The sequence below is a fragment of the Petaurus breviceps genome, unplaced genomic scaffold, assembly GCF_028583685.1.
Source record: "Petaurus breviceps papuanus isolate PSGF00001 unplaced genomic scaffold, PetGlider_PUasm1.0 90994, whole genome shotgun sequence".
Taxonomy (NCBI): Eukaryota; Metazoa; Chordata; class Mammalia; order Diprotodontia; family Petauridae; genus Petaurus; species Petaurus breviceps.
This window is the reverse complement of record NW_027187393.1, coordinates 1759152-1786318: the sequence shown is the minus strand read 5'-3', so window position 1 is coordinate 1786318 and position 27167 is coordinate 1759152. Positions and strand designations below refer to the sequence as shown.

The 27167-nt window shown below is 42.3% G+C and overlaps 1 protein-coding gene across 3 annotated transcripts; it reads right to left on the bottom strand.

The window, feature by feature from the left end:
- Positions 1–430: 430 nt before the first annotated feature.
- Positions 431–13440, bottom strand: DDX41 (DEAD-box helicase 41). 3 transcript variants are annotated; one of them, XM_069077498.1, is made up of 17 exons: positions 13307–13440; positions 7881–7976; positions 7571–7730; positions 7195–7269; positions 6935–6995; positions 5368–5504; positions 5064–5136; positions 4724–4877; positions 4444–4580; positions 3689–3851; positions 3403–3534; positions 2818–2889; positions 2487–2583; positions 1781–1930; positions 1576–1647; positions 903–1013; positions 431–709 (listed from the first exon to the last, which is right to left on the bottom strand). In XM_069077498.1, exons 1-17 carry the CDS (start codon positions 13331–13333, stop codon positions 573–575), a joined length of 1854 nt encoding a protein of 617 aa, XP_068933599.1. In that variant the 5' UTR covers positions 13334–13440; the 3' UTR covers positions 431–572. The 3 variants fall into 3 exon arrangements, with proteins under 3 accessions (XP_068933599.1, XP_068933600.1, XP_068933601.1); XM_069077499.1 differs by having other exon boundaries at positions 3791–3851; XM_069077500.1 differs by lacking the exon at positions 13307–13440 and adding an exon at positions 13058–13293.
- Between the last annotated feature and the right edge of the window lie 13727 nt (positions 13441–27167).

The following is a 27167-nucleotide window of genomic DNA, read 5'->3' as shown; positions in this document are numbered from 1 at the left end:
CCTGACCAAGAGGGAGCCTATGGGGGAGATGAATGTGGAATCACAACAGGGTAGGGCTGCACAACAGCCTAGTCTAAGCATTGAAATTGGTACTTGCCTCAGCCTGCTTTTCCAGGCCATAAAGGTGAAGCTGAGGGGTAAGAGCTAGGGGAGGAGAGGAGAGGGCTTCTGTGAATGGGTAATGACAGAGTCAGAGCACACAAAGTAATGTCTTCCACATTAAGATGCAGTATGAAGCCAGAGGACCTGGGTTCAAATCCTGGTTTTGACATTTCCAGCTGAGAGGATCAGAGCCTCAGAGTTTCTTATTAAATGGGGTTAACATGCCATCCCATTGCCTTTTCATAGGGTTATTTTGAGAAAGGTGCTTTGCAGCCCTTAAAACATTATAGACATGTGAGCTCAGCACTTCTGATTTAATAGGTGGCACCCCTAGAGAAGGAGAAGATGAAAAGGTGGAAGATAGCAGTCCTCTGAGGGCAGGGTAGGGCCAGCCCAGGCAGAAAATCCCAATGGCCTCTCCTAGAGGGCTGCTGGCACCTGGTCTCCTGGCTCCAGTCCAGCTGGGGGACTCAGAAGTCCATGGAGCTGTGCGCCAGGTAGTCCTTGCGGCCAATGTTGCTGACCTGTTTGGTCTGCATGGCCTCCAGCTTGGGGCAATCAGTAATGCGATGGCCCAGGCCCCCACAGAAGGTACAGCCTCTCTCTCCTAAAAAAGGATGATGACATTTAGAGCTGGAAGAGACCTCAGGGGTCACCAAACCCTGAGGCCACTCCTTCCCCCACAAAGCCCAGGAGTACATCCAAGACTCCCTAGGGGTTCCACACAGCAGCCATGCTGGGAACAGTCATAATGACCACAGGTCCCCTGGACACCACCGCAGCCCAGATCCAGGCATTACCTCCAATGTCCAGCATGGACTCATCCCCACAGTGTAGGACCTGTAGCACAGGAGGCACCTTCTGTTTGGCTTCAAGCAGGAGGGCTTTGAGATCCATGAGTACTGACTCGTCTGAGATGAGAAATGGAGAAAGAAGCATGAGGCTCAGGTCAGTCAGAAACAGACCCTTGTGACAATGCCCACCCCAGGATCTGCCTGACACAGGGAGCAGGGGAAACAGGAGAAAGGGGCCCAGGCTGGGAATTCTGGGAGCCCTCGGTTCTGGTCCCAGCTCTGCTGCTCACGTGCTGGGGGACCCTAGGACACCTGCCTCATCTCTGTGAGCCTCAACTTCCTCTTATCTTAAGTGAGTTGTTTGGACTGGACACTAAAAACAGTTTTTTGTATCCCCCAGTGTTTCCCACACAACACCCTTGATGTAGATGGTGACATGTCTCTTATTAAATGTTCTATGCGATGACTTCAGAGACTTGGTTGCTTGGCCAGGACATAGCTAATAAAGAACAAGGATGGCAAGTGGAAGGGGGTCTCCTGAGTCACAGGCCAGTGCCCTCCGTCATGCCACACAAGAGACCCCAGGGCCCTGCCAAGGACCGCCTCCCTCGACTCCACTCCACCCTGGTCCAAGAGGCCTCCTAGAGTCCTGCCCCTCCCTCCTGAGCCAGAGACTCACCACAAGCCTTGTTGATAAAGGTGGTGGCGATACCCGTATTCCCAGAGCGCCCTGTCCGGCCAATCCGATGAACTGGAAGAAAGGAGGGTCCAGAAAAGATGAGGTTCAGAGATGGAGGACCAAGAGAATCCTCACCAAACCCCATCCCTGGAAGGTAGAAGTTAGGACCGCAGCCCCAAGTTCCCCCCACCCCTTGGCTCTTCACCATAATTCTCAATCTCCTCAGGCATATCATAGTTGATGACGTGCTGAATGGCTGGAAAGTCCAGGCCCTTGGAAGCCACGTCGGTGGCCACTAAGACATCTTTCTTGCCATCCCGGAATGCCTCAATGGCCTTGGTCCGTTCTTCTTGGTCTGGAAAGAGCAAGGAAGATGAGAGGGATGTCAAGGTTTGGAGGAAGTAGGGAGGGGACGGTGCTGGGGCTGAGCCAGGAGAACCAAAGGTTCTTCTTCTTCAAATGGCCAAGCAGGGTCAGGGATGGGGATGAGGATGGGACACAGGATAAGAGGAGAGGGAGAAAGGAAGAATTATCTGCAGCCCAAAGGATAAAAGGGACAAATGAAACTCTGGGCACCAACTCTCCCTGCTGCCAGGAGGCCTCAGAACCTTCTAGCCACATTGTCTTCATAGCTGGGTTCTGACTTCATGATCGCACCTGCACCAGCTGTGCCCACCCCCTTCCCTGCTTCCTCTTGTATGTTGTCTTCTTCCATGAGATTGTAAGTTTCTTGAGGGCAGGGACTGTCTTTCTTATATGCATCTCCAGCACTTACCAGTGTCTGACATAGTAGGTGCATAATAAATGTGTACTGACCAACCCTGTCTGAGCAGCCCCACCTGGCTATAATGACCTTGTCAGAATCAGCCTTTATAGGAGAAGTTTCTTTATCCTGGCTCTTCTCCACTCACCTTTGCCTCCATGGATGGCCACAGCCTCCACGCCCTTGAGAAGCAAGTATTCATGGATGGCATCCACATCTGCCTTCTTCTCTGCAAAGATCAGAACCTGCCCCGATGGGCCTCACATGTCACACCTAGACCTAACCAGCACTAGCCTGGGAGCCGAACCTGGAGCCATCCTGCTGCTGTGCCTGGCTTCTGAGCCCCAGGGACTCTTCTTACCAACCACTTTCCATCTCTTCCACAAGGATGACCCCTCTCTCAGGCTAATAGGGCCCACCACCCCATTCAGAACACTCCCCCTCCCTGGAGGTTATGAAGGGGCAGCAAGCAAACTCACTGGGGGGGGCGTCTTTTGCAGACACTCCAGCAGGTACACCATCTTGGCCTCTTCCTTCACGTACTCCACCTCCTGTATATCCCCACCCCCAGAAGAATATTAGAGTCCAGGCTAACCAGTACCCTCATGTCCCTTCTCAAAGGACCCACACCTCTGCCACTGGGACTTGGGGCAGGGAAAGACAATGGCATGAGTATGCAATCTCCCAACTAAACTAAGGCACATGTGGGCAAGGGCCATGTCCTAGCTGTCTTGCAGCAAATACTGGCTGATTGATTATCTGCTGAACTGAGCTAGCACCACCTTGTTGGATCCTCCCCACAGGCAGAGGGATCCAGGTCAGCCCCCTGCTGGGCCATGGGAAGTCTGTCCTGCCCAGAGCCAATGCTGGTCAGGCCCAAGGAAACTTCTGGTGGGCAGGAAGTTGGCAAATATGAAACACATTGTTTCACTCAATTTCCTGAGCTTGGCTAGTGCAGCTGTGGGTGTGGGGATGGGGATGGGGGAGGGGGGATGACTACTCAAACCCCAGTCCTGGGACTGACTCCAGCAGAGGAAGCTGATACGGAAGTCTGCCCCTCATACCTGGATGACGTCCAGGCTAGCAGCACCTGCCCGGCCCACGTTGATGGTGACAGGCTTTACCAAGGCACTCTTAGCAAAGTTTTGGATCTTTTTGGGCATGGTAGCACTGAAAAGCAGTGTCTGTCTCTGGCCCTGAGGGAGTGAAAGAGATAGCCAAGTTGGTACTGGGGTGCAGAAACACAAAAGAAAGGGAAGGGAGAGATATCTCCACAAGCTAAGACTCTTGGTGGGGGCCACAGCTTGGGAGGAGGGTGGGACTGTGGGGAGAGATCTCTGGGTAAGGCACCTTGAAGTAGGAGAAGATAGTTCGGATGTCCCCCTCAAAGCCCATGTCAATCATTCGGTCAGCCTCATCCAAGGCCAGGTAGCGGCAGATGTCCAGACTCACCATCTTCTTCTGCAGCAGGTCCATGAGACGCCCAGGGGTGGCCACCATCATGTGCACCCCACTGGAGAGGGAAGGAAGTGTTTTGTTTTTGAATCCCCAGAGCCTAGCACAATGCCCTGCATACAGCAGGAACTTAATAAGTGCTTCTTGAAATGAAGAGAAGTTAAAATCAAGGGTCAAAGGCATGAGGCAGGATCAGCCTTTCCTTTGCCCTATGGGGAACACAGGATGCTGCCTGGGCAGTCAATAACCACTACTAACTGAGTTAGATTAGGTGCACAAGCCTGGAGGCAAAGGAAGAGATGACTGAGGGCCCAGCCCCAGGCCTGGGGGAGCCCCATTGGGAGATGAGGATGGCCAGGCCCCCGCTCCAAGGGCTGATCCAGGGACAAGATGTGCAGAGGGGAACAACCTCTCGACTGGCTTCCAGGGACACTTGCTCCATGACTGCATCTTCTTCCACAGCTGGAAAAAGTCCAGTCTGAGCTGAGCATGTCCAAAGCCTGATATAACTGAGTGCAGATGTTCATAAAGGAAAGGGGGATCAATAGATTCAAGATGATGGGGTGGAGGGCTTGTGACTGCCTTAGAAGGTAAAACCAGGGGAGATGAGGGCAGAAGGTACTGCCAGAATCTAGGATGGCTAGACTTACTGCCGGATGGTTTCCATCTGCTCCTTGACTGACATGCCCCCAATGCAGAGGGCACAGCGCAAGGGAGGTGAGCTGTCTTCCTGCAGCAGCCGACAGTAGTATTCCAAGATGCCGTGGGTCTGACGGGCCAATTCTCGCTGTGAGCGACAGTAGACACATGGAGTTCGTGGAGCCCCTGTTATACCCTTTAGGAGCAGCCCTGTCAGGGCTCTCACCAGGGTAGTTCTCTTATTAGCAAGGCACTCTCATGGGAGCACCCCCCCAGCCCCTCCCTACTTACCGAAGGGCAGATAATGAGCCCATAGGGCCCCTCCCTCTTGGAGAATGGTAATCTTTTCTCCTGTTCCAGACAAAACATGATGACTGGCAGAGTGAACACCAATGTCTTGCCAGAGCCAGTGAAGGCAATACCAATCATGTCACGGCCAGAAAGGCTACATAGGAAAAGGGGAGGAGAGAAGAAGGGAGGAAGGGAAGGAGAGTGGCCCTGTGAATCAAACCCAACAAGGGGGGGCCTCTTTGGGTGCTTTTCCCCAAGTCCTGCAGGAGATTGACTCTGCCAAGCTTGAGGTTTGGCCAGTTTCTAGTGTGTACTCCTTAAAAGAGGGGGCCACACTTACATGGTAGGGATGCCCTGGATCTGAATAGGAGTGGGGTGGTGGATTCCCTTCTTCTTCAGGCCCCTCAGAATGGCTGTGGACAGAACAGCAAAAGTCCAGATCAAGACCAGCTTCTCCCAGTGTGAAGTAGCCTCTGCCCCTGGATAGGTAGTCAAGCTATCCACAGACTACACATCAAGTCAGTGTGATTGCTGACTGTCAGGGAAGACCTAGCCACACAAGGATACCACTGCACATCAGAATACATTTTGGGGGCCCTTATAATGTTTCCACATGTAGAGAAAAAAAGGAAAAAGAAATCTACCTGCATGAAACTTCATTTCCTTGAAGCTCTTGAGGGGGGGTGGAATTCCCTCTCCTTCGACCAAGATGTGGTACTTCTTACGAACACGGTCATGCCGGGCTTCAGACATGCTCAGTACATATCGAGGCGCCTTCCAACTGTGTAAGACAGTACCAAGGAAATTGGGTGATACCTCTAGGTACCAGCTCAGAGTTCTCCCTTCAGCTGAACTGAGCCCCAGACAAATCTCCAAAGACAAAGTCAGACCTTCCCCATCCTGGGAGCAGGATCCCTGAGGGTTGGGGCTATGGCTGGCCTTCTCCTTCTCTATCTCCTCCATCATTCTTTACGGACTAGCACAGTGAGCCCTGATAGGCTCTGGCACTGATGCCAGCTGCTGAGAAGCTGATCTTTTCCTTAAACATCCATCACCCTCCCCTTAGCCTCTTCATCACTAGCCCTTCAAGGTCACCCTCAACCATAAAAACATAGTGACAATATTCAGTTCCAGAGTACTTTCCAATTTACAAACGTGCCATGCTCATAACAACATTGCTTGGTAGGGAAGTGTATTATTATCCCCATCTGGATACTGCAGTTCAAGAAAGGAAATTCCTTGCCCACTATCACAGAGTGAACAGAATATTGCATCACAGACCTCACAGCCACGAGGAGCCTCAAGTCATCCAGCCCTCCCCAATTACAGCTCAACCCTAGCTCTCATGACCCCACATTCTGTCCTCTGTTCCCTCCACTGTGCTGCCATCTCAAGGCACACAGCTCGCTAGAGAAAGGCATAGATACACACCCCAAATTTTCAGGTTCAGACACTAAGCTGGAAAGACAAGAAAAAAACTTGGTAACAAAAGGACCCTGGGCTGAAGCTAATAAAATTCAATTGGGGTAAATGCCAAATCTTAGACTTGGGTACAAAAAAAACTGACTTCATAAGTACAAGATGGAGGAGAAATAGAGGGAAGTTTGTCTGAAAAAACATCCAGAAGTTTTAGTGGCCTGCAAGCTCAACAAGTCAGCCCCAAATGCCAATGTAGCCTTGGGCTGCACTGAGGAAAGAAGACAGCTTTCAAGAATAGGGAGGCGATGGTCCCACTGTGGGAGCCCCAGGTTAAGAAGGTAACTCTTTTAAAGCCAGAAAGTATTCAGAGTAGGAAAACCACAACGGTAAAGAGCCTTGAGGCCATGTCATATAAAGAAAGAAGCGGGGATAATCAGAGTGGAGAAGACAGAATGAAGAAGAGTTGGGATTTTAGGTACTTGAAGGGCTATCACATGAAAAAGGGATAAATCATGTTCCATTTGGCCCCAGAGAGCAGAACCGTGAGCAATGATAGCTAGAAAGAGCAAAGGGTCTGATTTAGATTTGACTTCAGAAAACTTGACTTCCTAACAATTAGAGGGGTCCTAAGGTGGAAGGGGCTGCCTCTCAAGGTGGCGGGTTCCCCTTCATAGAGGCCCTCTGAGAGAGGCTAGATGATCACTTGTTGTTAAGTTGTAGGAGGATTTCTGGGCTAGCAGGCCACTGAGGGCCCTTCCAAATCTTGGTTCCTACGACTCCAGATTTTAGTACCTGGTTTTGATGGGATCATCATAGGTGATTCCTTTCGCCATCTCTTTCACCGACATGAGAGCTAAGGACAAATGAAGCAATGTTACAAAGGGATTCCAGTTGCCTGTCCCCCCTTCAAGGTCTAGACCTTGAGGGATTGGCCTCTCCAGCCTCAGGAGCCTGGGGAAGCTGGCTGTCCCAACTCAGCTAATATTCATTCCTGGAAAACATGCCCTGACTTGGATAAGTAGCTCTGGTGTCCTGCTGCCTGCTGGACTTACCTCGGCCCTCTGCCACACTCTCCAAGATCTTCTCTTCCTCTTTCAGCTGCTTCTCCTTGGCAGACTCTTTCCGGGCTGGGGAATAAGTCAGAGGGAACCTGTAAGCAAGGCCCCGAGCCAATCTCAAGAGTTCAGAGATTGTCTGATCCAACTAAGAGTTAGACAGGAATTCCCTCTCCCACAAACAGCCTCTGCTTAAAAGACCTGGGGATCTGCTCAAGGCAGCTAGGAAATGACCACCAGAGCAGAATGAAGATCTATCCCAAAGGGGGTTCCTGATGTCCACACCAAGTTCCCCTTTTTCCTTTCCTCCTCCCTCCTGTTCCTAGAAGCCTGGGACAGCTCCCCTGGCATGCTCACACCCCACCCTTGCTACCTTCTGCCTTCTCCTTCAGGTGTTGATGCTGGTCCAGGAGGCTGACATTGGACTGGGGGCCCAGTGGAATGTCATCTTCATCTCCGCGGGGTTCACTGCCACTGTCTTTCTGCTCCTCCTCTGCTGCTCCCTTCCGCCGCATCTGTAGCAACTTCTGTAGCTGCAGGAGGGACCCAGGAATGGGGCCATCACCAACCTTGCCAAGCTGTGAAGGCTGAGATTTCTTACCCCCTCCTCCTTCTATGGACCTTGGGAACATCCCTTCCCACCATCACCCCTAAACCATCCCAGCCAGCCCCACCCCCCCTACCATTTGCTGCTTTCTCTGCTTGACAGGCACATAAGGCGCATAGTCCTCATCCTCTGACAGGCCCCCTGCTGTGTCATCTTCCTCCTCTCGAGGTCTCTGGAGAAAGTGACAGGTCACATAGATAATGTGCAGGAATGTGGAATAGCAGAAAGAACAACTGGGCTTCAATTCAAAGCATTTATTAAATGCAGGTTTCCTGTGCCATACACTATGCTTGGCTTCTGAGGATCCAAAGACAAAAAAAATTAAAGACAATCTTTCTTTGCAAGGAGTTTCCATCCTGACGCAGGGATAATACTATGTACAAATGAGTAAATATGAAAAACATTTAAAGCAATGTGGGTGATGGTGGGAAATGTTAACAATAGAAGGGATCTGGAAAGGCCCCATATAAGAGGTGACACTTGACTGAGCTGAGGTGAGGCAGGAGTACGTTTCAGACACTTCAGACAGGGCAAAGGCAGAGAGCCAGATGAGGTATCCTGTAAGGGAAACTCAATAGGCCAATTTGGCTAGAACATAAGAACTGGGGGGAGGGGGAGAAGTTGAAGGGGAGTCGTGAGAGGGGGTGGGGATATACCTGGAAAGAGATGTCAAATCCAAACTGTGAAGGCCTTTAAATGCCAGAGTAATTTATATTTTATAAATGCCAGAGTAATTTATATTTTATCTTACAGTAAACGGGGAAGCACTGAAGCTTTTTGAAAGAAGGAGTGTGACATGGTCAGGCTTGTGCTGTGCTTTTAAAAAAACTGGTATTCTGGTGGCTAGGTGGTACAGTGAATAAAGCACTGGACCTGGAGTCAGGAGGACCTGAGTTCAAATCCTGCCTCTGACACTTGACACACTTACTAGCTGTGTGACCTTGGGCAAGTCACTTAACCCCAATTGCCTTGCCCTCCCCCCTCCAAAAAGCAATACAAAAAACTGGTACTATATCACAAAGTTTTTCACAAAAAAAGTACTAAATAAAGTACTAAAGAAATATGAATCATTACTGGCAAGGGAGTATGCACACATCATAGGCAGGGAAAGATCACTGAATCAGAAATTAGGGGCTGGTCCTGATAGATCATCTTTTTTTTTCTTTCAGTCATTTAATTCATACACTGACAGTAAATGCCACTCCAAGTGATTGTAAAAAAAACTTCTAATGATTGATTTAGTCAAAAATCAGCATATGCATGAAGTGGGGAAAAAAAGAAAAACCCTATGGACAAAAGATTTAACCAAATGGAATTTTTTTTTTTGAAGGATGAGGCCAGGTGGCTCACTGGATAGAGCACTGGGCCTGGAACCAGGAAGAACTGAGTTCAAATCCAACCTCAGACCCCCCAGACAGATCATCTTGTTCAGTTTTACAGATAAGGAAACAGGCCAAGAGGGGGAAATAAGTTTCCCAAGGTCAAAGAGTTGAAAAGTTGGGGCTACAATTCAAGGCTTATTCATTAAAAACCAGAAGCAAAGAGTTTTTTTCACATTTTATTTGTCCTGGACCCCTTTGGGCAGTTTTTCTAAGTCTAATGAAACTGATGGACCCTAAGAATAATGTTTTTAAATGCATAAAATAAAATAGATAGGATTATAAAGGAAACCAATCATCTTGAAAATGCAGTTTTGTATCTATACATGTATATTTTCAAATAAGTTAAAAAAAAAACCCAAGTGGGCAGCTAGGTGGCGCAGTGAATAGAGCACCAGCCCTGGAGTAAGGAGGACCTGAGTTCAAATCCAACCTCAGACACTTAACACAAAAACTAGCCGTGTGACCTTGGGCAAGTCACTTAATCTCAAATGCCCCTCCAAAAAAGCAAAGAAAAACAAAAAACTCAGGTAAAGAACCTTTTCATTAGACATTATCTTTCCTTTCTAATTTTTTTTTTAATTTTATTTTCAGTTCCAAATTCTTTCCCTTCCTTAACTCCCTCCCCAACCCTTTGAGAAGGCAAGAAATACATATGCTAAAGAACTGGAAATTAAGGGGATGCCCATCAATCAGAGAATGGCTAAACAAGCTGTGGTATATGAATGTAATGGAATACTATTGTGCTATAAGAAATGAGGAGCAGACAGCATAATAACCTGGAGATACTTATATGAACCAATGCTGAGTGAGGAGAGCAGAACCAGGAAAACTTTATACACAATTATAGACACATTGTATCTGTGACAACTAACTTTGATAGACTAGGCTCCTCTCAGCAATGCAAGGCTATAGGACAACTCCAAAAGACTCATGATGGAAAGGGATACCCATATCCAGAGAAAGAACTACAGAGTCTGAATGCAGATTGAAGCAAACTACTTGCTCTGTTTTTATTTTGTTTTGTTTAGCTCCTTCTTTCTGGCTCTTAATTCTACTGGTTATCCTTCTTTACAACTCAACTAATGTTTAATGTGAAGGTATTCGTAGAACCTATATCAGATTGCATGCTGCCATGGGAGGGTGGGGAGAGGAGAGGGAGGGGGAGAAAATTTGGAACTCAAGGGATTGTGGAACTGAATGTTGTAAACTAAATAAACTTTTTTAAAAAACTAAAATAAATGAAAAAAATACATATGCTGTCCAACCTCTTCAAAGGCATGTGTGTATGTATGTATGTATAAACACTTGTTGCATTTTTACTGTTTTAATTCCAGGCAACGTGGCTTCCAACTGCACTATCCTCCCAGAACAACTCTCTCTACACTTTAATACCAAACTTCTTTTCACCAAATACAATGGGGGGTTACCCTCCCCAAGTTTTTCAACACCTTGACTTCTCTTCCACATTTTAAACAGGTGGATGCCTCCCCCAAACCTCTTTCTTGGTACCCTCTACTCCCCTTGGCTTCCAGATCACTGTTCTATCCTGTCTTTCCTCCTACTTTTTTTTTTTACCACTCCTTCAATTATCTTCCTCCCTAAATCCACCTCTTACCCTAATTTTTCAGTTTCTCTTGGGGGTACCACTATCCTTCCAGTCACTCAAGTTCACAACCCCAGTATCATCCTTGATTCTTCTCTCTCCTTCACACAGAAAAAAAGGTCAAGGTCTCCCACTGTATCTTAGGCCATCTCCAGTCATCTTGACTCTTGTTTTGCCACTGGACTCAGATGTCTCTGGGAGGAGAAAGTGAGGCTGGTGACTCTGCACAGCCCTCCCTCACTTAAATCCAATTCACTTGCAAGTCATGACATCACCTATCTGATGTCGTGGTTCTCTTTGAGAAATAAGGACAAACAATGATCTATGAGTAGATGTCCCACTGGGGACCCAACTGCCCAGTTCCAATTGGGCAACACAACTCCTTCTCTCCCTCCTTCCTTCCCTCTGTTCCCCTCTGTCCATATAGGGAATCTCTGCCCAAAGAAATATAAATTTTGATCTCTAAAAACTCACAAGATATCTTGGAGTTTACAGGTTAGATTTCTTTTTTAAGGACCATGCCTTAAACCCAGCAGCAATTGTATCTGTTTTGGCCAGAAATTCTGAGGGTCTTTCCCTAAAAGAGGACATTCTTTGCCTCACTTCTTATCTATCCTCAATCACTGAATGGCCTTTGCCTCAGTCAAACTGAGACCTGGTAAAGACCTTAGCTTAAAAAGGCCAAGGTCTACCCAGTCATGATCAATATCTTGTCACTGGACCCAGATGACTCTGGAGGAGTGAGGCTGGTGACTTTGCACAGCCCTCCTCACTTAAATCCAATTCACTATGACATCACCTTCCTGAGGAAGGACAAAGCTCCTTCACACACACACAAACACCCTTCCATTCAAATAGGTGTCCATCCCATTTCCACATTTCTCACTGCTATTCTCTCCCCTTTAATCATAGTCACTTCATTGCCTGGACTATTACAGAGCCTCTTATCTGGGTTCCCTGCCTCTGGTCTTTCCCCCTCAACAATCCACCTTTCAAACAGATCCTGAAATAAGTGTCCTAACACTCAGGTGTAACAATGTTACTCCCTTGCTCAAAATATTTCAGTGCAGACTACAACTCTAGAAGAGCTTTAAAAAAAAAAACACAAATTTTTTTTAACATTCATTTAAAAAAATTTTGAGTTCCAAAATTCTCTCTCCCTTCTGCTCCTCCCCTTGACCATTGAGAAGGCAAGCAATATGTCAATTATATCTTGAAAATACAATTATTAACATTATCAATATAGTCTATCAATTATAACAATTGTATCATTTCTTGTCCTTTCAACGGATGGGGGAGGTATGAGAGGGCTGGAAGTCTTGAAACAAATTTTTTTTAAAAAAGAGAATGTTAAAAAAAATTTTACATGTAATTGTTAACAGTTTAACGAAATAAAGCTACATTGAAAAAAAATTTTAATTAAAAAGAAAGAAAAAATTATACAGGTGAAATCATGCACGAACAAGAGACCTTAACCTTTTTCGTGCCACGGACCCCTTTGGCAATCTGGTGAAACCCCTTCTCAGAATGTTTGCAGTTTACATTCATAATTGAATAAAACACTAAATTCAATTAGAGGTTAGTGAAAACAGAATCGTCGAAGCCCCCTTCTCCCCCATGCCAGTTCAAGGACCTCCTGAAATCTAACCACAACCCTCTGGGGTAAGAGCTTCCTCTCTACCACAAAACACCTCTCCTCACTCCCCTTCTCAGACCCTTCTTCAACCCCAAACACGACTCTGCTCCACTCCCACCCCCACCCGGGTTCCCATCGCTACATTTTTGTTCGGGCTCTTTCCTCTTCCACGCTCGTCCTTCCCCCATTCATCCTCCCGGCACAGTGCCTAGTACACAGTAGGTGATCATTAAGTGCTTCCTGATGGATTGTAGAGGAAGAAACTCTGCAAACCCACCAAGAGTTTCGGAAATCGGGGCTGTACTCGCCCCGCGTGTCCCAGGCCCTCCTCCCATCCTCCACCTTGGGCAGGGGCTCTTAGCTCGGGGCCCACTTGGAGGTCCGTGGGTAGATCTCCTGGGCTCCTTGAATGTGAATGGGGAGAACATGGTTATAACTGTCTTTCAGTAGGACTGGAGTCCTTCCTAATCCTGGATTTGAGTATTTCATCTCCTGCATTTAAAGACGTCTGGAGGAGGGGCCTGTGAGGTCTGCGACGCAAAAGCGAAGGTAAGAAGCCCAGGCTCACAGGCTCCCGTCCTGGGAGGCCGAGAGGAAAAGCAGGGGAAGAGAGACCCCCGGATTTAGCTCACCTCGGGGGTCTAACCCCGGCTCTGCCCCGGACGCGCTGTGATGCTGGGTAAGTTGCTTCCCCTCCCGGGGCCTCAGTTTGCCAACCGGTAAAATGAAAGGGAGAGGGGAAGAGTGAGTGTTTGCAGACCGACCAGATTCCTACATGGGCCGCGGGACTTTTTCTGGCTGACTGAACTGCTGATAAACACCTGGCAGGCAACAGACGTCGCGGAAAAGCCAGAGACCCAAAACCCCGCTCCTACGCCTACCTTCCTATCCGCTTCCGGCTCCTCCATGTCGCGAGGACAGTCAGGTGTCGCAAAACCCCACCCCTTTTAAATTTACCCAATCATCTCGAGGAGGAGGGTCCTGTCTCCCAGCAACCGCCCAAGTGGTCCTGGACTCTTTTAAGGGCTGCGTCGAGGGACAAGCTTCCTTCTAACAGAGATGGAGCATGCGCATAGGACAGGTTTGAGGCTCCTGCGGTGGGGCAGCGGAAGTCCAAACGCCTTAGGGAGGATTTAGGGCCTGGGTTATTGTGGAATAGTGGAAGAGCCGAGAAGCGCGCCCCCTGGGGAGTCTTCTCATAACTGAACATCCCCGCTTGCCTCTGCTCCTGAAGGCAATTCATTCTTTCAGACTGGGGTGGCTGGTTAGGAGAGGGGCAGTCCTAGTATAATACTTAAATACCATAGTCAATACCCTAACCCCCTTAATTTACCATTTAGGGAAGCTGAGGGCCAGAGAAAAGAAACTGGTCCAAGGCACACAGTAGTACACTAGGTAGCAAAGCCAGGATTTGAGGGTAGACGACATTTTTCATCAAACTAGTATAACATTATTATTGTTAGTCATCTTATTCTCATCTTTTTCGATGGAATTCAAATAGAAACAGCCACTGTCCTACTATTATTCTTTTATATGTAATGCTCTGCTATTGCCCGGGTGCATAACTGTTTTCTGTAGTTGGATAAAATATTGGGACTGAAATAAGACCACCATGGGTAGATCTCTTAGACAGATCACCGAGGGTAGGTCCTCTGTGAAAACTCGATGGGTACCAAATCACTAAATATGAGAAATGCAAATTAAAACAACTTTGAGGTTTCACGCTTTACTGTATTGTATTGCTAAAGGATGAATATGTCTAAGGCACCATTGGTGAAGCTATTAACAATTCTGGAAAACCGTTTAGAATTATACATTATACTCCAGAAGTAACCAAACCATACAAACCTTTTGCTTAGCAATACCACTATTAAGCATATACCCCAAAGAAATGAATAGCAGAAAGGACCCGTATGGAATAAATATGCATATACATACAGGCATGTATATGTTGCGAGTGTATACATGTTGTGTACGTGTATTTATGTGTATGTATACATATATGTGTGTGTGTTTAAGCATTTTTATGGTAGTAAATGACTGGAAACAGAGGGTGCCCATCAGTTTGGGAATGGCTAAACAAAGATGGTATGTGAACATAATATTACTGCACTATAAGAAATAATGAATATGAAGAATTTAAAGAAAATCAGTAAGATTTTATTAATCCAGAGTGTGAAATATGCAGAAATATGAAAACCATTTGCCTGATAAGTGAAATAATGTAAAAGAAAATAACCCCGAAAGACTTCAAAACCCTGATCAATGAAATAATCAATCATGACTTTAAAAAACTGATAATGAAGCATGCCTCCTGTTTCTTGGCAGAGTGATGATAGACTAAAGGCATAGAATGAGACATTCATTTTTTTAAAAATATGGCCAATATGCTGATTTGTTTGAGTGACTACACTTATTTTTCACTGGGGAGATCTTTGATATATTTGTGTGGGGTGTGGATTAGTGAGAAGTGACAGACACAAAAAGAAAACATAAAAAATACAGAAGAAAATAAAGTTCAGAAGAGGACACAATAATATAGTTGCTACCATTTAAAATTTAATATATACTTTTTAAATGTACATAAGTTCATAGTTTCTTATACAATCTTTTTTTTTGTTCTTTGTGTACTGAAATGTTTGTGTTTGTTGATGATTGCTAAATTCACAATAAAAAAAGGAAAGAAATTTAAATTATCTATGAGAGAGCATGGACAAGAACTGGACAAGAAGGCATGGATCAATGATCTACACTGATGGAAGATTACAGATCCATGGAAATATTGAAATGTGAACAATAAACAAGCAAAAATATTTTGTAGAGTGCTCAACAATTACATTCTCTCATTCTACCACAAAAGCCTTGTTAGGGAGTTGGGGCAAGGATTATCATCTCCAATGGGATACCTCCCATTTCTATAGTACTTTAGGGTTTATAAATAATTTCTGTACAAGAATCACATATGGTAGGTAGTGCAAGTATGATTATTCACTTGCCCAAAGTCACAGAAGTATTAAGGGACAGAGCTGGGACCCAAACTAGGTACCTAACTCTAAGTCTAGGACTATTTCAACTATATCAGACTAGGAGAAAAAGGTGGTGAGGATGAGGGAAAGAATGAAAATGACTTATAAATCACCTATTATGTACCTGGCACTGTGCTAACTATTGTTTTTAAAAATGATAATCCTTGCCCTCAAGGAGCTTATATTCAAATAGGGAGAAACAAGGGGATGGGGGTACAACAGGTCAACAGCCATAGGCAGATGGTAAAATGGCCTGGATGGATGGCTTTGTGACACCTGAAGCTAAACCCTAGTCTGGTGTCCAAGGACATTCTGTAAATTTGAAGTGGGTTTAAGTGGGCAAATTTGCACATACTTAAATACCAATCATCTGGATTGGGTCTGAGGTCTGGAGCTCCAAAAGTTAGTATATTAATTTCTTTGAGTACTGGAGGTATGGATTCTGGAAGAACTGGGTTGGAGGTCTATATCTCAAGTTTAGTGTGCTCAAATCCAGAGAATGCTGGTTCCAGTGGAGAAGTACGGGTCAACAATGGCAAGCAGAGTAAGATGTCTTGGGTGGATGAAATGTGCAGCTAAAGCATGGTTTGCTGTATAGAGAAAGAGCTCCAAAAAACCCTAGCAGATTAATTTCCCCATGGCCTGAGGGAGAGGGAATGAATTCTGGAAGACTTGGATGAGAAAAGATTAAGATCTGAGTTGCCTGATAAAACAGCAAGAGTAGCAGAGGGGAAAACAAATTTACAGACAGCTTGATGAGAGAACCAACTAAGCAAAGACATCCCAAGGGCACTTAAGGATGAAGCTGGAAGTAAAACAGACAAAAAAATGGGAAAGATCTGTAAAAATAAACAAACTTTTTTTGCCATAAAAGACAGTAGTCACCACATTTGGAAAGGATCTTCACAATCCCAGATATGTTGCATGAAGAAGTAGGAAAGGTATTAAAGAAAACAAAGGTAGGAAGGAAAGCTGGACTAGACCAATATATACCTTCTTGATGGAGGTGAAAAAATTTGTCAAGGGATTAATTTTCAACAGAGAAAGATCTTAGATCTTTTTATTACCAAAAAAGTTCATAACCACCAGCCCAAATGACTACTTTTCCATCTGCACAAAATTTTCATGTGAACACTCTATACATGCATTGATGGCATTCTTGTTGAAGGTTTAAAACGGGAACAAGAAGGCTTTTAAAAATCATACTCTAGCTGAAATATCATTGTTCTGTAAGAAATGATGAAGAGGATGGTTTTAGAAACACCTGGGAAAACTTATAAGAATCAAAAGTGAGAAGAACTAGGAAAACAATGTACACAGTAACAATATTGCAAGAATAATCACCTGTGAAAGACTTAGCAATTCTTATCAATACAATGGTCCATAGTCAAATGGTCCCAAGCACTAAAAAAGTTCTTGGAAGAACAGAAAAAGGACTTTAAAAATCAAATAAGAGAGATCAAGGAAAAATTAGAAAAAAAAATAAAAGCAATCCAAGAAAATTATAAAAAGAAAGTCAACTGGGGGCGGCTAGGTGGTGCAGTGAGTAGATCACCAGCCCTGGCGTCAGGAGGACCTGAGTTCAAATTCGACCTCAAACACTTGACACACTTACTAGCCATGTGACTTTGGGCAAGTCACAACCCCAGTTGCCCTCCAAAAAAAAAAAAGCAAAAAAAAAATGAAATAAAAAAAGAAAGTCAACTAACTTGAAATAGAGAATCAAAAACTTAAGGAAGAAAATAATTCCTTGAAAACTAGAATTGGGCAAAGGGATGCTAATGATGTTCTAAAACCAAGAAATAATAAAACAAAATTAAAAGAACAAAAAAAGAGAAGAGAATGTGAAACATCTCATCAGAAAAAAAAAACAACTGATCTAGAGAACAGATCAAGGAGAAATAAAATAAGAATAATCGGATTACCTGGAAATTGCAATTTAAAAAAAGAATCTTGATACAATATTACAAGAAATTATCAAGGAAAATTGCCCTGAAGTTCTAGAACAAGAAAACATAACAGAAATCAAAAAAATCCACTGATCACCATCTGAAAGAAATCCCGGGGGAAAACTTACAGGAATATTATAGCCAAGTTTCAAAGCTCCCAGCTTAAGGAGAAAATATTGGAAGCAACAAGAAAACAATAATTTAAATATCATGTAGCTACAATAAAGATTACATAAGACCTAGCAGCTACTATGTTGAAGTACCATAAGTCTTAAAATACTATGTTTCATAGAGCAAAAGAGCTGGGGTTACAACAAAGCATGATTTACCCAGCAAAGTTAAGTACAATACTGAATGAAAATAAAATGGACATTTAATGAACTGAAAGATGTCAGGTATTTGTGACAAAAACAGCAGAGTTTATGAGAAAATTTGACATATAACATCAGGAGAAATATAAGGTAAACATTAAAGACCAATTATAAAGACTCAGATCAAATCGTTAAATTCTCATATGTGAAAATATTATGAATACTCATTACTGTTATCGTTATTTGGGTAGTTTGAAACTAAGGCTTGGGTTCAGCTCAATATGATGGGATGGTTCTAATAAAACTGTATAGGAAGAGATTATCTCATACAGATAAGGCATAAAAGGAAAAACTGATACTTTAGCTAGTATCGGGAGGGCAGATAGCGCTGGTACCTTACTCTCATTGGGAATGGGTTAAAGGAACAACATGTATATCTAGAAGGGTATAAAGGTCCTAAAAAGAAATGAGGGCAAGGGGATAGGGTTGAGGGAGAGGATAAGGAAGGGACATTTGGAGAGGTGGATAGGTTAAAGAATAGGAGGGCAAGGTAGGGAGTAGAAGTAAAATACAAGGGAGGAGGGATAGGAATCAGCTGAGAAAGATAGAGAATAAAAGTAGAAAGGAGGAAAATACACAAGTTACCATAGCTTATAATGTGAATGGGATAAAATTAACCATAAAATGGAAACTATTAACAGATTAAAAATTTGAATTCAACAATATGTTGCTTTCAGGAAATGCTATAAAAGTGAGAAATATACACAAAAGTAAATAAAAGTCACAAGTAGAATTTATTCTGATTAAAAAAAGCAGGGATAATAATCATGATCTCAAAGTTAAAACTAAAATGTATTTAATCAAAAGAGAAAAACTGGGAAACAACACTGTCACAATATTATTCAATATTGTTTTAGACAACTTAAAATAAGTAGACAGTATAAAATACTACAGGGTGTACCTGCCAAAACAGACACAAGGATTATACACATAAAACACTTTTTATACAAATAAATTCAGATCTAAGTAATTGAAGTAATATTTATTATTCCTGGGCAGGTAAAGCCAATATAGATTTTTAAAATGACAATTTTACCTAACTAATCTATTCATTCAATGCCATCTCAATTAAATTACTAAAAAAAAAAATCTGAGTTGGAAAAAAATAAAGTTCATTTGGAAAAACAAAAGGTCAGGAACTTCTAAGAAACCAGGGAGAAAATATGTAAAAGAAGCAGATTCAGTAGTATCAGTCCATAAACTATATTATAAGGCAAGAGCATTGTTGAAGAGTAAAATGGATAATTTTGATTATTTTAAATGACAAATTTCCTGTGCAAATAAACCTATGCAGCCAAGAAGAGATGGAATGCAGAAAATTGGGGACTTTCATAGGCACCTCCTCAGACAGGGTGTGATTAGTTAGAATATTGCTGTTGTGTAGGAAATGATGAGCTGGTAAATTCAGAAAAACATGGAAAGACTTGGACTTGTGAAGGAAGATGCAATCCACTTTCAGAGAAATAAGCATAGGCTTATATATATGTATATGGTATGTGTGTATGTTTACAGGGGTGTGTTGTGTGTGTGTATCCATGCTTAATCCTTTTGGAGGGAGTGGGAAAAAATTTTAAAATGTACAGAACAGAGAACAAAAACTGGGCAGCTTTGAAAACAATGTGTAGTGTTTATTTTACAGGTTTTCTTGAAATGGAAATTTATTGTTTTATATTGAATCCTCTCATGTTCTGCTGTGTACATGGCAATGTTTTCTTTTCTCATATTGTATTTAAATTTAAATTAAATAAATTTTAAAATTTACAAAGAAACAAACAAAAAATACAATGATCCACAATACTTCCAAAGGACTCATGATGAAAAATGCTATTCATCTCCAAAGACAGAGAACTAAGGGACTCAGTGCAATCTGAAGCACATTATTTCTCCTTTCTTGTTCTTCCCCTTCTTTTTTTTTTAACAGCATGGCTGATGTGGAAATACGTTTCACATGACTTCATATGTATAATGTGTATAGGATTTCTTGCCTTCTCAGTGAATGGGGGAGAAAGAGAAAATAAAGTTTTTTTTAAAAATTTAAATGATATTCTATAAGAGTGGAAATTAAAATTAATTTGGAATTAAAATGGAAATTAAAACCAGTTTAAAGAACGCAAGATATCCAACTAAGCAAAGTCGTTCCAAGGCATTCAAGGATGAAAAAAGAAAAAAAATACAAACAGAAGAAAATGGGAGGAAATTTTTAAAAATTATAAGAAACTGTTTTCTCTATCAAGGACAATGGAACAACTACACTACGACTGAAGCATAACAGTCCCAGATATGCTTAGAAAGGAGGTAGAATGGGGCAGCTAGGTGGTGAAGTGAATAGAGCACCAGCCCTAGAATCAGGAGGACCTGAGTTCAAATTTGGCCTCAGACACTTAACACTTACTAGCCGTGTGACCTTGGTCAAGTCACTTAACCCTAATTGCCCTGCCCTTCCCCCTCCAAAAAGCAAAAAAACAAAAAAAAGAAAGGAGGTAGAAATGGCAAGAAAGGGAACCAAGAAAGAAAAAAGTAGCTTATTAGACAATGTATATACGTATGTGTAAGGGTGTGATGACTGATATACAAGGGACATAAAGGAGGTGATGATAGCCAATGTTGTGGGGGAAAAACCCAGACATTATTATTACTGGAAAAAGGTGACCAAGAGAACATGGATAATGACAAATCTATTGTTCCAACTCTACAAAAGCTTTACAGGAATAAGCTATACATGAATCCAGAGCATCCTCAATGAACAATTAGTAGAAAACAAGCAAGCTTCTGCTAGTGATATTCACTCCACATCTTCATCATTTTACAATGAACTTAAAGATGAAAAAAATAAAAGATTCCATTGCTCTTATCATCTATTATGAAAAAGCATTTGATTTAGCAGAACAGAATGCTGCCTTAAAGTCTCTTGAAATTTCTCCTATCCATACATCAAGATCATCTAAGATTCTTTGAAAAACATAACAGAAATAACCCATTTCAATGACTATCTGAAAAGAAACATCAAATGATGAATAAAACTGAGAGATGGATGCACCTCAATGGTGTTCACCATTATGATACACCACAGAGCCCAGGTTAAGGAGAGTTTTTCTGTGGATGGTGAAGTCCTCCAGTTGCTCACTGGTGGAAGATATCCTGCTTACTGCATCAAGTGCCAGGATATATGGCAAAGGTTTCCTGGATGAGATCTGTAATCACCCAAAGACAGTTTGGCTTTTCCATTCACACTTGGTCTTTCCAGACCAAGTTGATGAAGAGTGTTTATTGATTAGATTTCTTTTTTTTTTTTTAAGCAATCGGGGTTAAGTAACTTGCTCAAGGTTACACGGCCAGGTGTTTCTGGGTGGGTGCTAAGTGTCTGAGCCTAGGATTCGATCTCCAGGTCTTTTCAACACTGGAGCCGGTGCTCTTACTCGCTGTGCTACCTGGCCGCCCCTATTGATTAGATTTCAACATGAATTTAGATGGACACCCTAAAACACTTGTTCATAGTTTTACAGATTTGAGATAGACAGTACAGATGGACCAGTTAAAACTAGAGTTGAACACTGGAGGAGAGTAGACTGGATAGTATTCAGGAAATTGCAAAGCTCCTTTGCTGAACCAAGTTTCCCCTAAAAGAAAAGGCCCATCTTTTTTACTATTAATGTTGTTTGGTGCTACAATGTGGTAGTCAGAGACAAAGAATACAACTGTTTCTGAAATGAGCGTCACACATAAGGCAATAGAGAGACATGCAGTGTGTATCACCTCCAACAGGAAAAAATAACTTCTTAAAAATATGTGTTGGCCATTGTTAATTAAAATGTTCTCTTCCTTTTCTTTCTTTTAAAGAAAATTCTTTGTTATAAAGATTGGCTATGATGAGGGGCAGTGGATAAAGGAAATCTAAAGATTATATAATCCAGTCCTTTCATTTTACAGGAAAGGTCCTGAGAAGGATTTTGATCTAGTATGTTCTCTCCTGTTTATGATGTGGCAGATTATTTTCCACGTCTACAACATAGCCTCTTTCCATGCTTTCCTACTGACACTTCTTCAGCATGGTCCTGCTCAGGGACCATCTCCCCCATAATGGATTTCCTAATCTTCCCCAAGGCAGCTCAGCAGAGGTGTGGTTAGAGCTCTGGACCTGGAGTCTAAGACCTAAACTCAAATACAGCTTCAGATACTTACTGTGTGACCCTAGGCAAGTCAATCTCTGACTCATTTTGCTCATCTCTAAAATGGAGATAACAGCACTTAAGCCTCTCCCTACCCCCAATAACCCCAGGTTATTGTGAGGTTCAAATGAAATATCTGTAAAGTGGCTTGCAAACCTTAAAGCACTATGTAAGTGGGGTTTTTTAAGCTAGAAGTAATCTCTTTCTATTGTAATCTCCTGACACTTTAGTCTTTCCTATGAACTTAATTTTTGAACTTGGATTATAATCATGTATTTCTCCATTAGATAATATTTCCCTGAGGGCAGGGGTTGTCATTTTTTCATCTTCAGTCACCTAGCACATTAATATATCAAATAGCATGCACTCAGATGCTTGTTGGTCATTGGTTAATGAAACTTGAATGGCAAGAGACACGTGCAAAATAGATTTGCCAGTATTTTTGTAGTTATTGCTTTCCACTACACTATAGTACAACCAATGAATCAACAAATATGTATAACATATATTATGTACCAGGCACTGTGCTAGACACTAGAAATACAAAGACTAAAGGGAGTTTGTCTTCAAGGAGTTTATAGTTCAGTTGAGGCAGAAAACATGTATTAATATATGTATACATAAGATAGACAAGATAATTTTGGGAGGAAGTAGCAGCTGTAGGAATAAGAAAGACTTCACATCCAAGTGATTGTTGATTTGAACCCTTTAAGGAAACTAGAGATTCTAAGAGGTAGAGATGAGGATGGAGTGCATTCCAGGCATGAGGGAGAGCCATTGCAAAAACACAGAACTAGGAGATGTGAATGACATGTGTGAGCAACAGAAAGGTCAGTTTGACTGGACTACAGTATGTAAGAAGGTAATACATAGTAAGGTTGGAAAAGTAGGTTAGCGCCAAGTTGTCAAGGGCTTTCAGTACCAAACTGAAGAATTCTTAGAGCTAACAGAAAGACACTAACTGGTTTTTAACCCTGGGTCCATTAATTTATTTTTAAAAATATTTTAATAAATATTTCAATATAACTGATTTAGTAATCTTATGTATTTTGTTTTGGGGGGTTTTGGGGGGGAGGGGAAAAGGCAAGGTGATTGGGGTTAAGTGACTTGCCCAAGGTCACAAAACTAGCAAGTGTGTCAAGTGTCTGAGGCCAGATTTTAACTCAGATCTTCCTGACTCCAGGGTCAGTTCTCTATTCACTGCATCACCTAGCTGCCCCTTATGTATTTTGTTTTGTGAATTAAAAAACATTATTCTGAGAAGGAAGGGCAATCAAAAAAAAGTGAAGAATCCCTGCATTAGAGTTTACTGAGGAGAAGAGTGACATGGTTAGAACTGCCATTTCTGGAAAATCACTTTGGTAGCTATATGGAGGATGATGCTTGGAGATTTGAGGCAAGTAGACCAATTAGGTGGCTGTTACAATAGTCTAGGTGAGAAGTAATGAGGGTTTGAACTAGGGTGGTGGCTGTGTAGATGGAGAGAAGGGAACAGATTAATAGAAGTGAAAATAGAAACAAGATGTATCAACAAATTGGATATGTGGCGTGGGAATAAAGGATGGGGGAAGTAACACAGAAGTTGTAAACCTGGGTGTCTAAAAGGATAATGGTTTCCTCTGCAGAAATGAGGAAATTCAGAAGAGGAGTGGATTTGGAAAAAAGGGTTTTGGATACCTATATTCCTGTGCCCATCCAGTTTGGCATGTACCAAGGGTGATATAGGACTAAAGCTTGAGAGAGACACTAGAGCTGGATATAAAATTCAAGACGGGGGGTGGGAGGGGGGGTGAGTCTTGTTGGCACAATTGAGCCTATGGGAGGTGATGTCAACTAAAGGGAGTGTAAAATGAGAAGAGAAGAATGCCACTTTCTCTCTAAACCACAGTAAGACTACCACAGAAGTGGTACTTAAGATGGAATCTGGAAAAGCAGCCACATCTGATCAAATAGAGAATAAATCAGCATCATCCACAGTCAGAGAAAGAATTGTAGTCTGAACACAGATCGAGGCATACTATTTTCACTTTGGTTTTTTTTTCCCCTTTTTGTTCTGTTTCTTCTTTCACAACATGATTGATATGGAAATATGTTTAACATGATTACACATGTATGACCCTATATCAGATTGCTTGCCATCTTGGGGAGGGAGAAAAATTTGGAACTCAAAATCTTATAAAAAATGAATGTTGAAAACGCTTTACCTGTAATTGAAAATTCCATTTACAAAAAAAGAGGTGACACAATTTTAAAGGCACTCAAGGATTGATTCTTCAAGATATCAAAATAGTGTCTACTCTCTGTGTATGTATATATACATACATACATGTTTCTAATTTAACATGGTAATTCCTATACGATCTTACTTGTCTGATACTTCTGAATTTCCTTCTACTCCCTTCTAATGGATTCAAAATAATCCATTGATGCTCTTTTCTTTTTTTCCTCCCCTTTTTTTGGTATCACTATCAATAGCAGCTAGGTGGTGAGCTGGATAGAGCACCAGGCCTGGAGTCAGAAAGACTTTAGTTCAAATCCAGCCTCAGATACTTATTAGCTATGTACTCCTGGGCAAGTCACTTAACCTTTCTATTTGCCTCAGTTCCTCATCTATAATATGGGACACACCAGAGAAAGAAATGGTCAACCGCTCCAGCAGGTTTGCCAAGAAAACCCCATGGACAAAGTTCATGGGGGTCACATAGAATTAGACACAAATGAACAACAAAACTCCCCACTACCACTTAACTCCACCCACCCCTCTCCCAAACCCTCCCTTGTAACAAGATTAGTCAATACTAAATAAACCTATATATTAACAATGGATAAAAATGTATATATCTCATTCTCTGCCTCCTGTCCATCATCTCTCCCACCAAGCATAACTTACTGGTCTTTTAGACTGATCATTGCATTTATCCTACTTCTTAAGTCTCTCACAATTCTTTCTTTTTTTTTTTTTACAATGTTGTAGTCATGGTGCAATACTATTTAATAACATTCTTATACTACAATTTGTTTAGCCACTCCACAATTGATGAGTACTGTTTCTAGTTCTGTTACAATAAAATATTGCTACTATAAATATTTTTGCATACATGGGTCCTTTCCCCTTTCTTTGATCTCTTTGGGTTGTAAGTCTAATATTGGTATGACTGGATCAAAGAGTCTGCATAATTTAGTGACTTTCCAAAATGACTGAACCACTTCAAGACTCCATCAACAGCAATAAAAAGTGTATCCTTCCATGGCAACTCCAACAATTGTCATCTTTGTCAATCTGATGGGTGTTAAGTGGAACCGCAGATTTGTTTTAATTTGTATTTCTCTTATTATTAGTGATCTGGAACAACTTTTCATATGATAAGTTAAAAAGCTTGATTTCCCTTTTTTGAGAATTGTATAATCATATCCTTTGACCACTTATTCTCTGGAGAATAGCTCTTGTTCTTCGGTATTTCTATCAATTCCCTAGTTATCTTAGAAATCAGAACTTTTTATTAGAGAAGCTTGTGGCAGATTTTTCCTGGCTGTTTCCCTCCTAATTGAGTTGACTTTTTTTCAACTATTTTTATAATAAAAACTGTCCATTTTTATCTCCTGGGACCCTTTTTTTCCCTTGTTTGATCAAGAACTCTTTCCCTATCCACTTGTGAAAGATCTTTCCTTCTATGCTTTGATGATCTATTATATCTAGATTATGTATCCATTTGGAGTTTGTGGTATGTGATGTCAGATGTTAGTCTACATCTAATTCCTGCCAGACTGTTCTTTATTTTTCCACCAATTTTTAGTGAATAGTGAGTCATTACCCCAGAAGTTAGTCTTTGGTTTTATTGAATACTGTTTTGTTATATTCCATTACTTCTGGGCCTTATGCACCTAGTCTATTCTGGAGATTCCAAAAGAAAGTACTATATAGTGTTTCTTCCATAAAAAGGTAACTAAGAGATTGGCAACTACTAACACATATGCTTATTTTCTCATCTCTATGTAAATATTTATGAAAAATTTATGTACATTTTTACAATATCCTAGGTTGTTTTTTTAAATGTGTAAAGGAAACAGGCAGGCTTTCATAGAATTTCCTATATACCACACCTTTATGGTCACACAAATTAAAAGGTGAAAAAATAAAGATGGCACCTTTTAAAAAAAAGCATTAAACCTGGAAGAAAATAAAACCTTGAGGTTCTCTTGAGAAGATGTATCCCATACATGTTAAAATTTAGATAAGACTACATGGCTTTGTTCAATGATCCACTGAGTGTTAATGTCAATCAAGGCATAAAATAGAAACATACTCAATCTGAGCTGTGTTACAGCAGCGTGAAAGAGGTGGACTTTGGAAAGGGAGAAAAATTCACAAATATACTCATTACAGTCAGCCCCACCAAAGGGCTCCTCAATAAAATTCAGTGATAGGAGACTGGTTTGACCATCTACACTGAAAAAATTAACTTTTTAAAGGAATGGCTATTACCCTGATCACCTCTATCTGGACCAGCTGCCTGCTGACCTATCAGCAAATCTAAGTAATTTATGTATTTATTTATCAGTAAATATAAGACAGTCAGGGGACCCTTGCTCTTGGTCTCAGTGTTCCCTCCCTCCTCAAAATATCTTGTACACAGTTATCTACATAAATGCTGTATCCTCCTGGTAGAATTCACACTTGTATACAGGGACAGTTTTTGTTGTTGTTGCTTTATGTGCCTTTCATGGAGTTGGTATTACCAAGTATGTTTGTTGAACAGATGGAAGTAGATAAATAGTGAACTGGATGCAGAATTCAGGAGAGCAAGCTGGATTTTGTCTGGGAAACTGTGCCGTGTTTTTAATGATTCTGATCTGCTCCCCACCCCCAGCCCTGCCACCACCTCCCCAGCTCTCATCTCATGGTGAAGCCATGCTGCTATGCATCAGAGAGTTCAGCAATCCCCTTCGTTTAGAGAATGCTGAAAAAGGAGGCTGAGATGGGCAGAATGTGGACACCAAGGGGAGGTGGTGAAGACACAAAGGTAGCCACTGGAGATAAAATAAGCTTTGCATGTCCAGTGCCCCTCCCCCCCATCGCCAGCACAGGGAGGATGCGTGGTCAGACCTCTGCTGCCCCCTCAGCCCCATGAAGGACCCTCAGGCCTGTGCCTGAAGCAGACCTTGGCCTGGTGTAATGCCATGCAAAGGCATTTGATCCTATGCAAGATGAACAAATCACTGTGCACACTGC

What these genes read in the sequence shown, in the direction of transcription:
- DDX41 (XM_069077498.1), bottom strand. Translation starts at nt 13,333, where the DNA reads ATGGAGGAGCCGGAAGCGGATAGGAAG. An exon ending in CTATCTTCTCCTACTTCAAG is followed by an intron (nt 3,535 to 3,688) that starts GTGCCTTACCCA and finishes TCACTCCCTCAG; the next exon opens with GGCCAGAGACAGACACTGCT. An exon ending in TGCAAAAGACGCCCCCCCCA is followed by an intron (nt 2,584 to 2,817) that starts GTGAGTTTGCTT and finishes CCATCGGGGCAG; the next exon opens with GTTCTGATCTTTGCAGAGAA.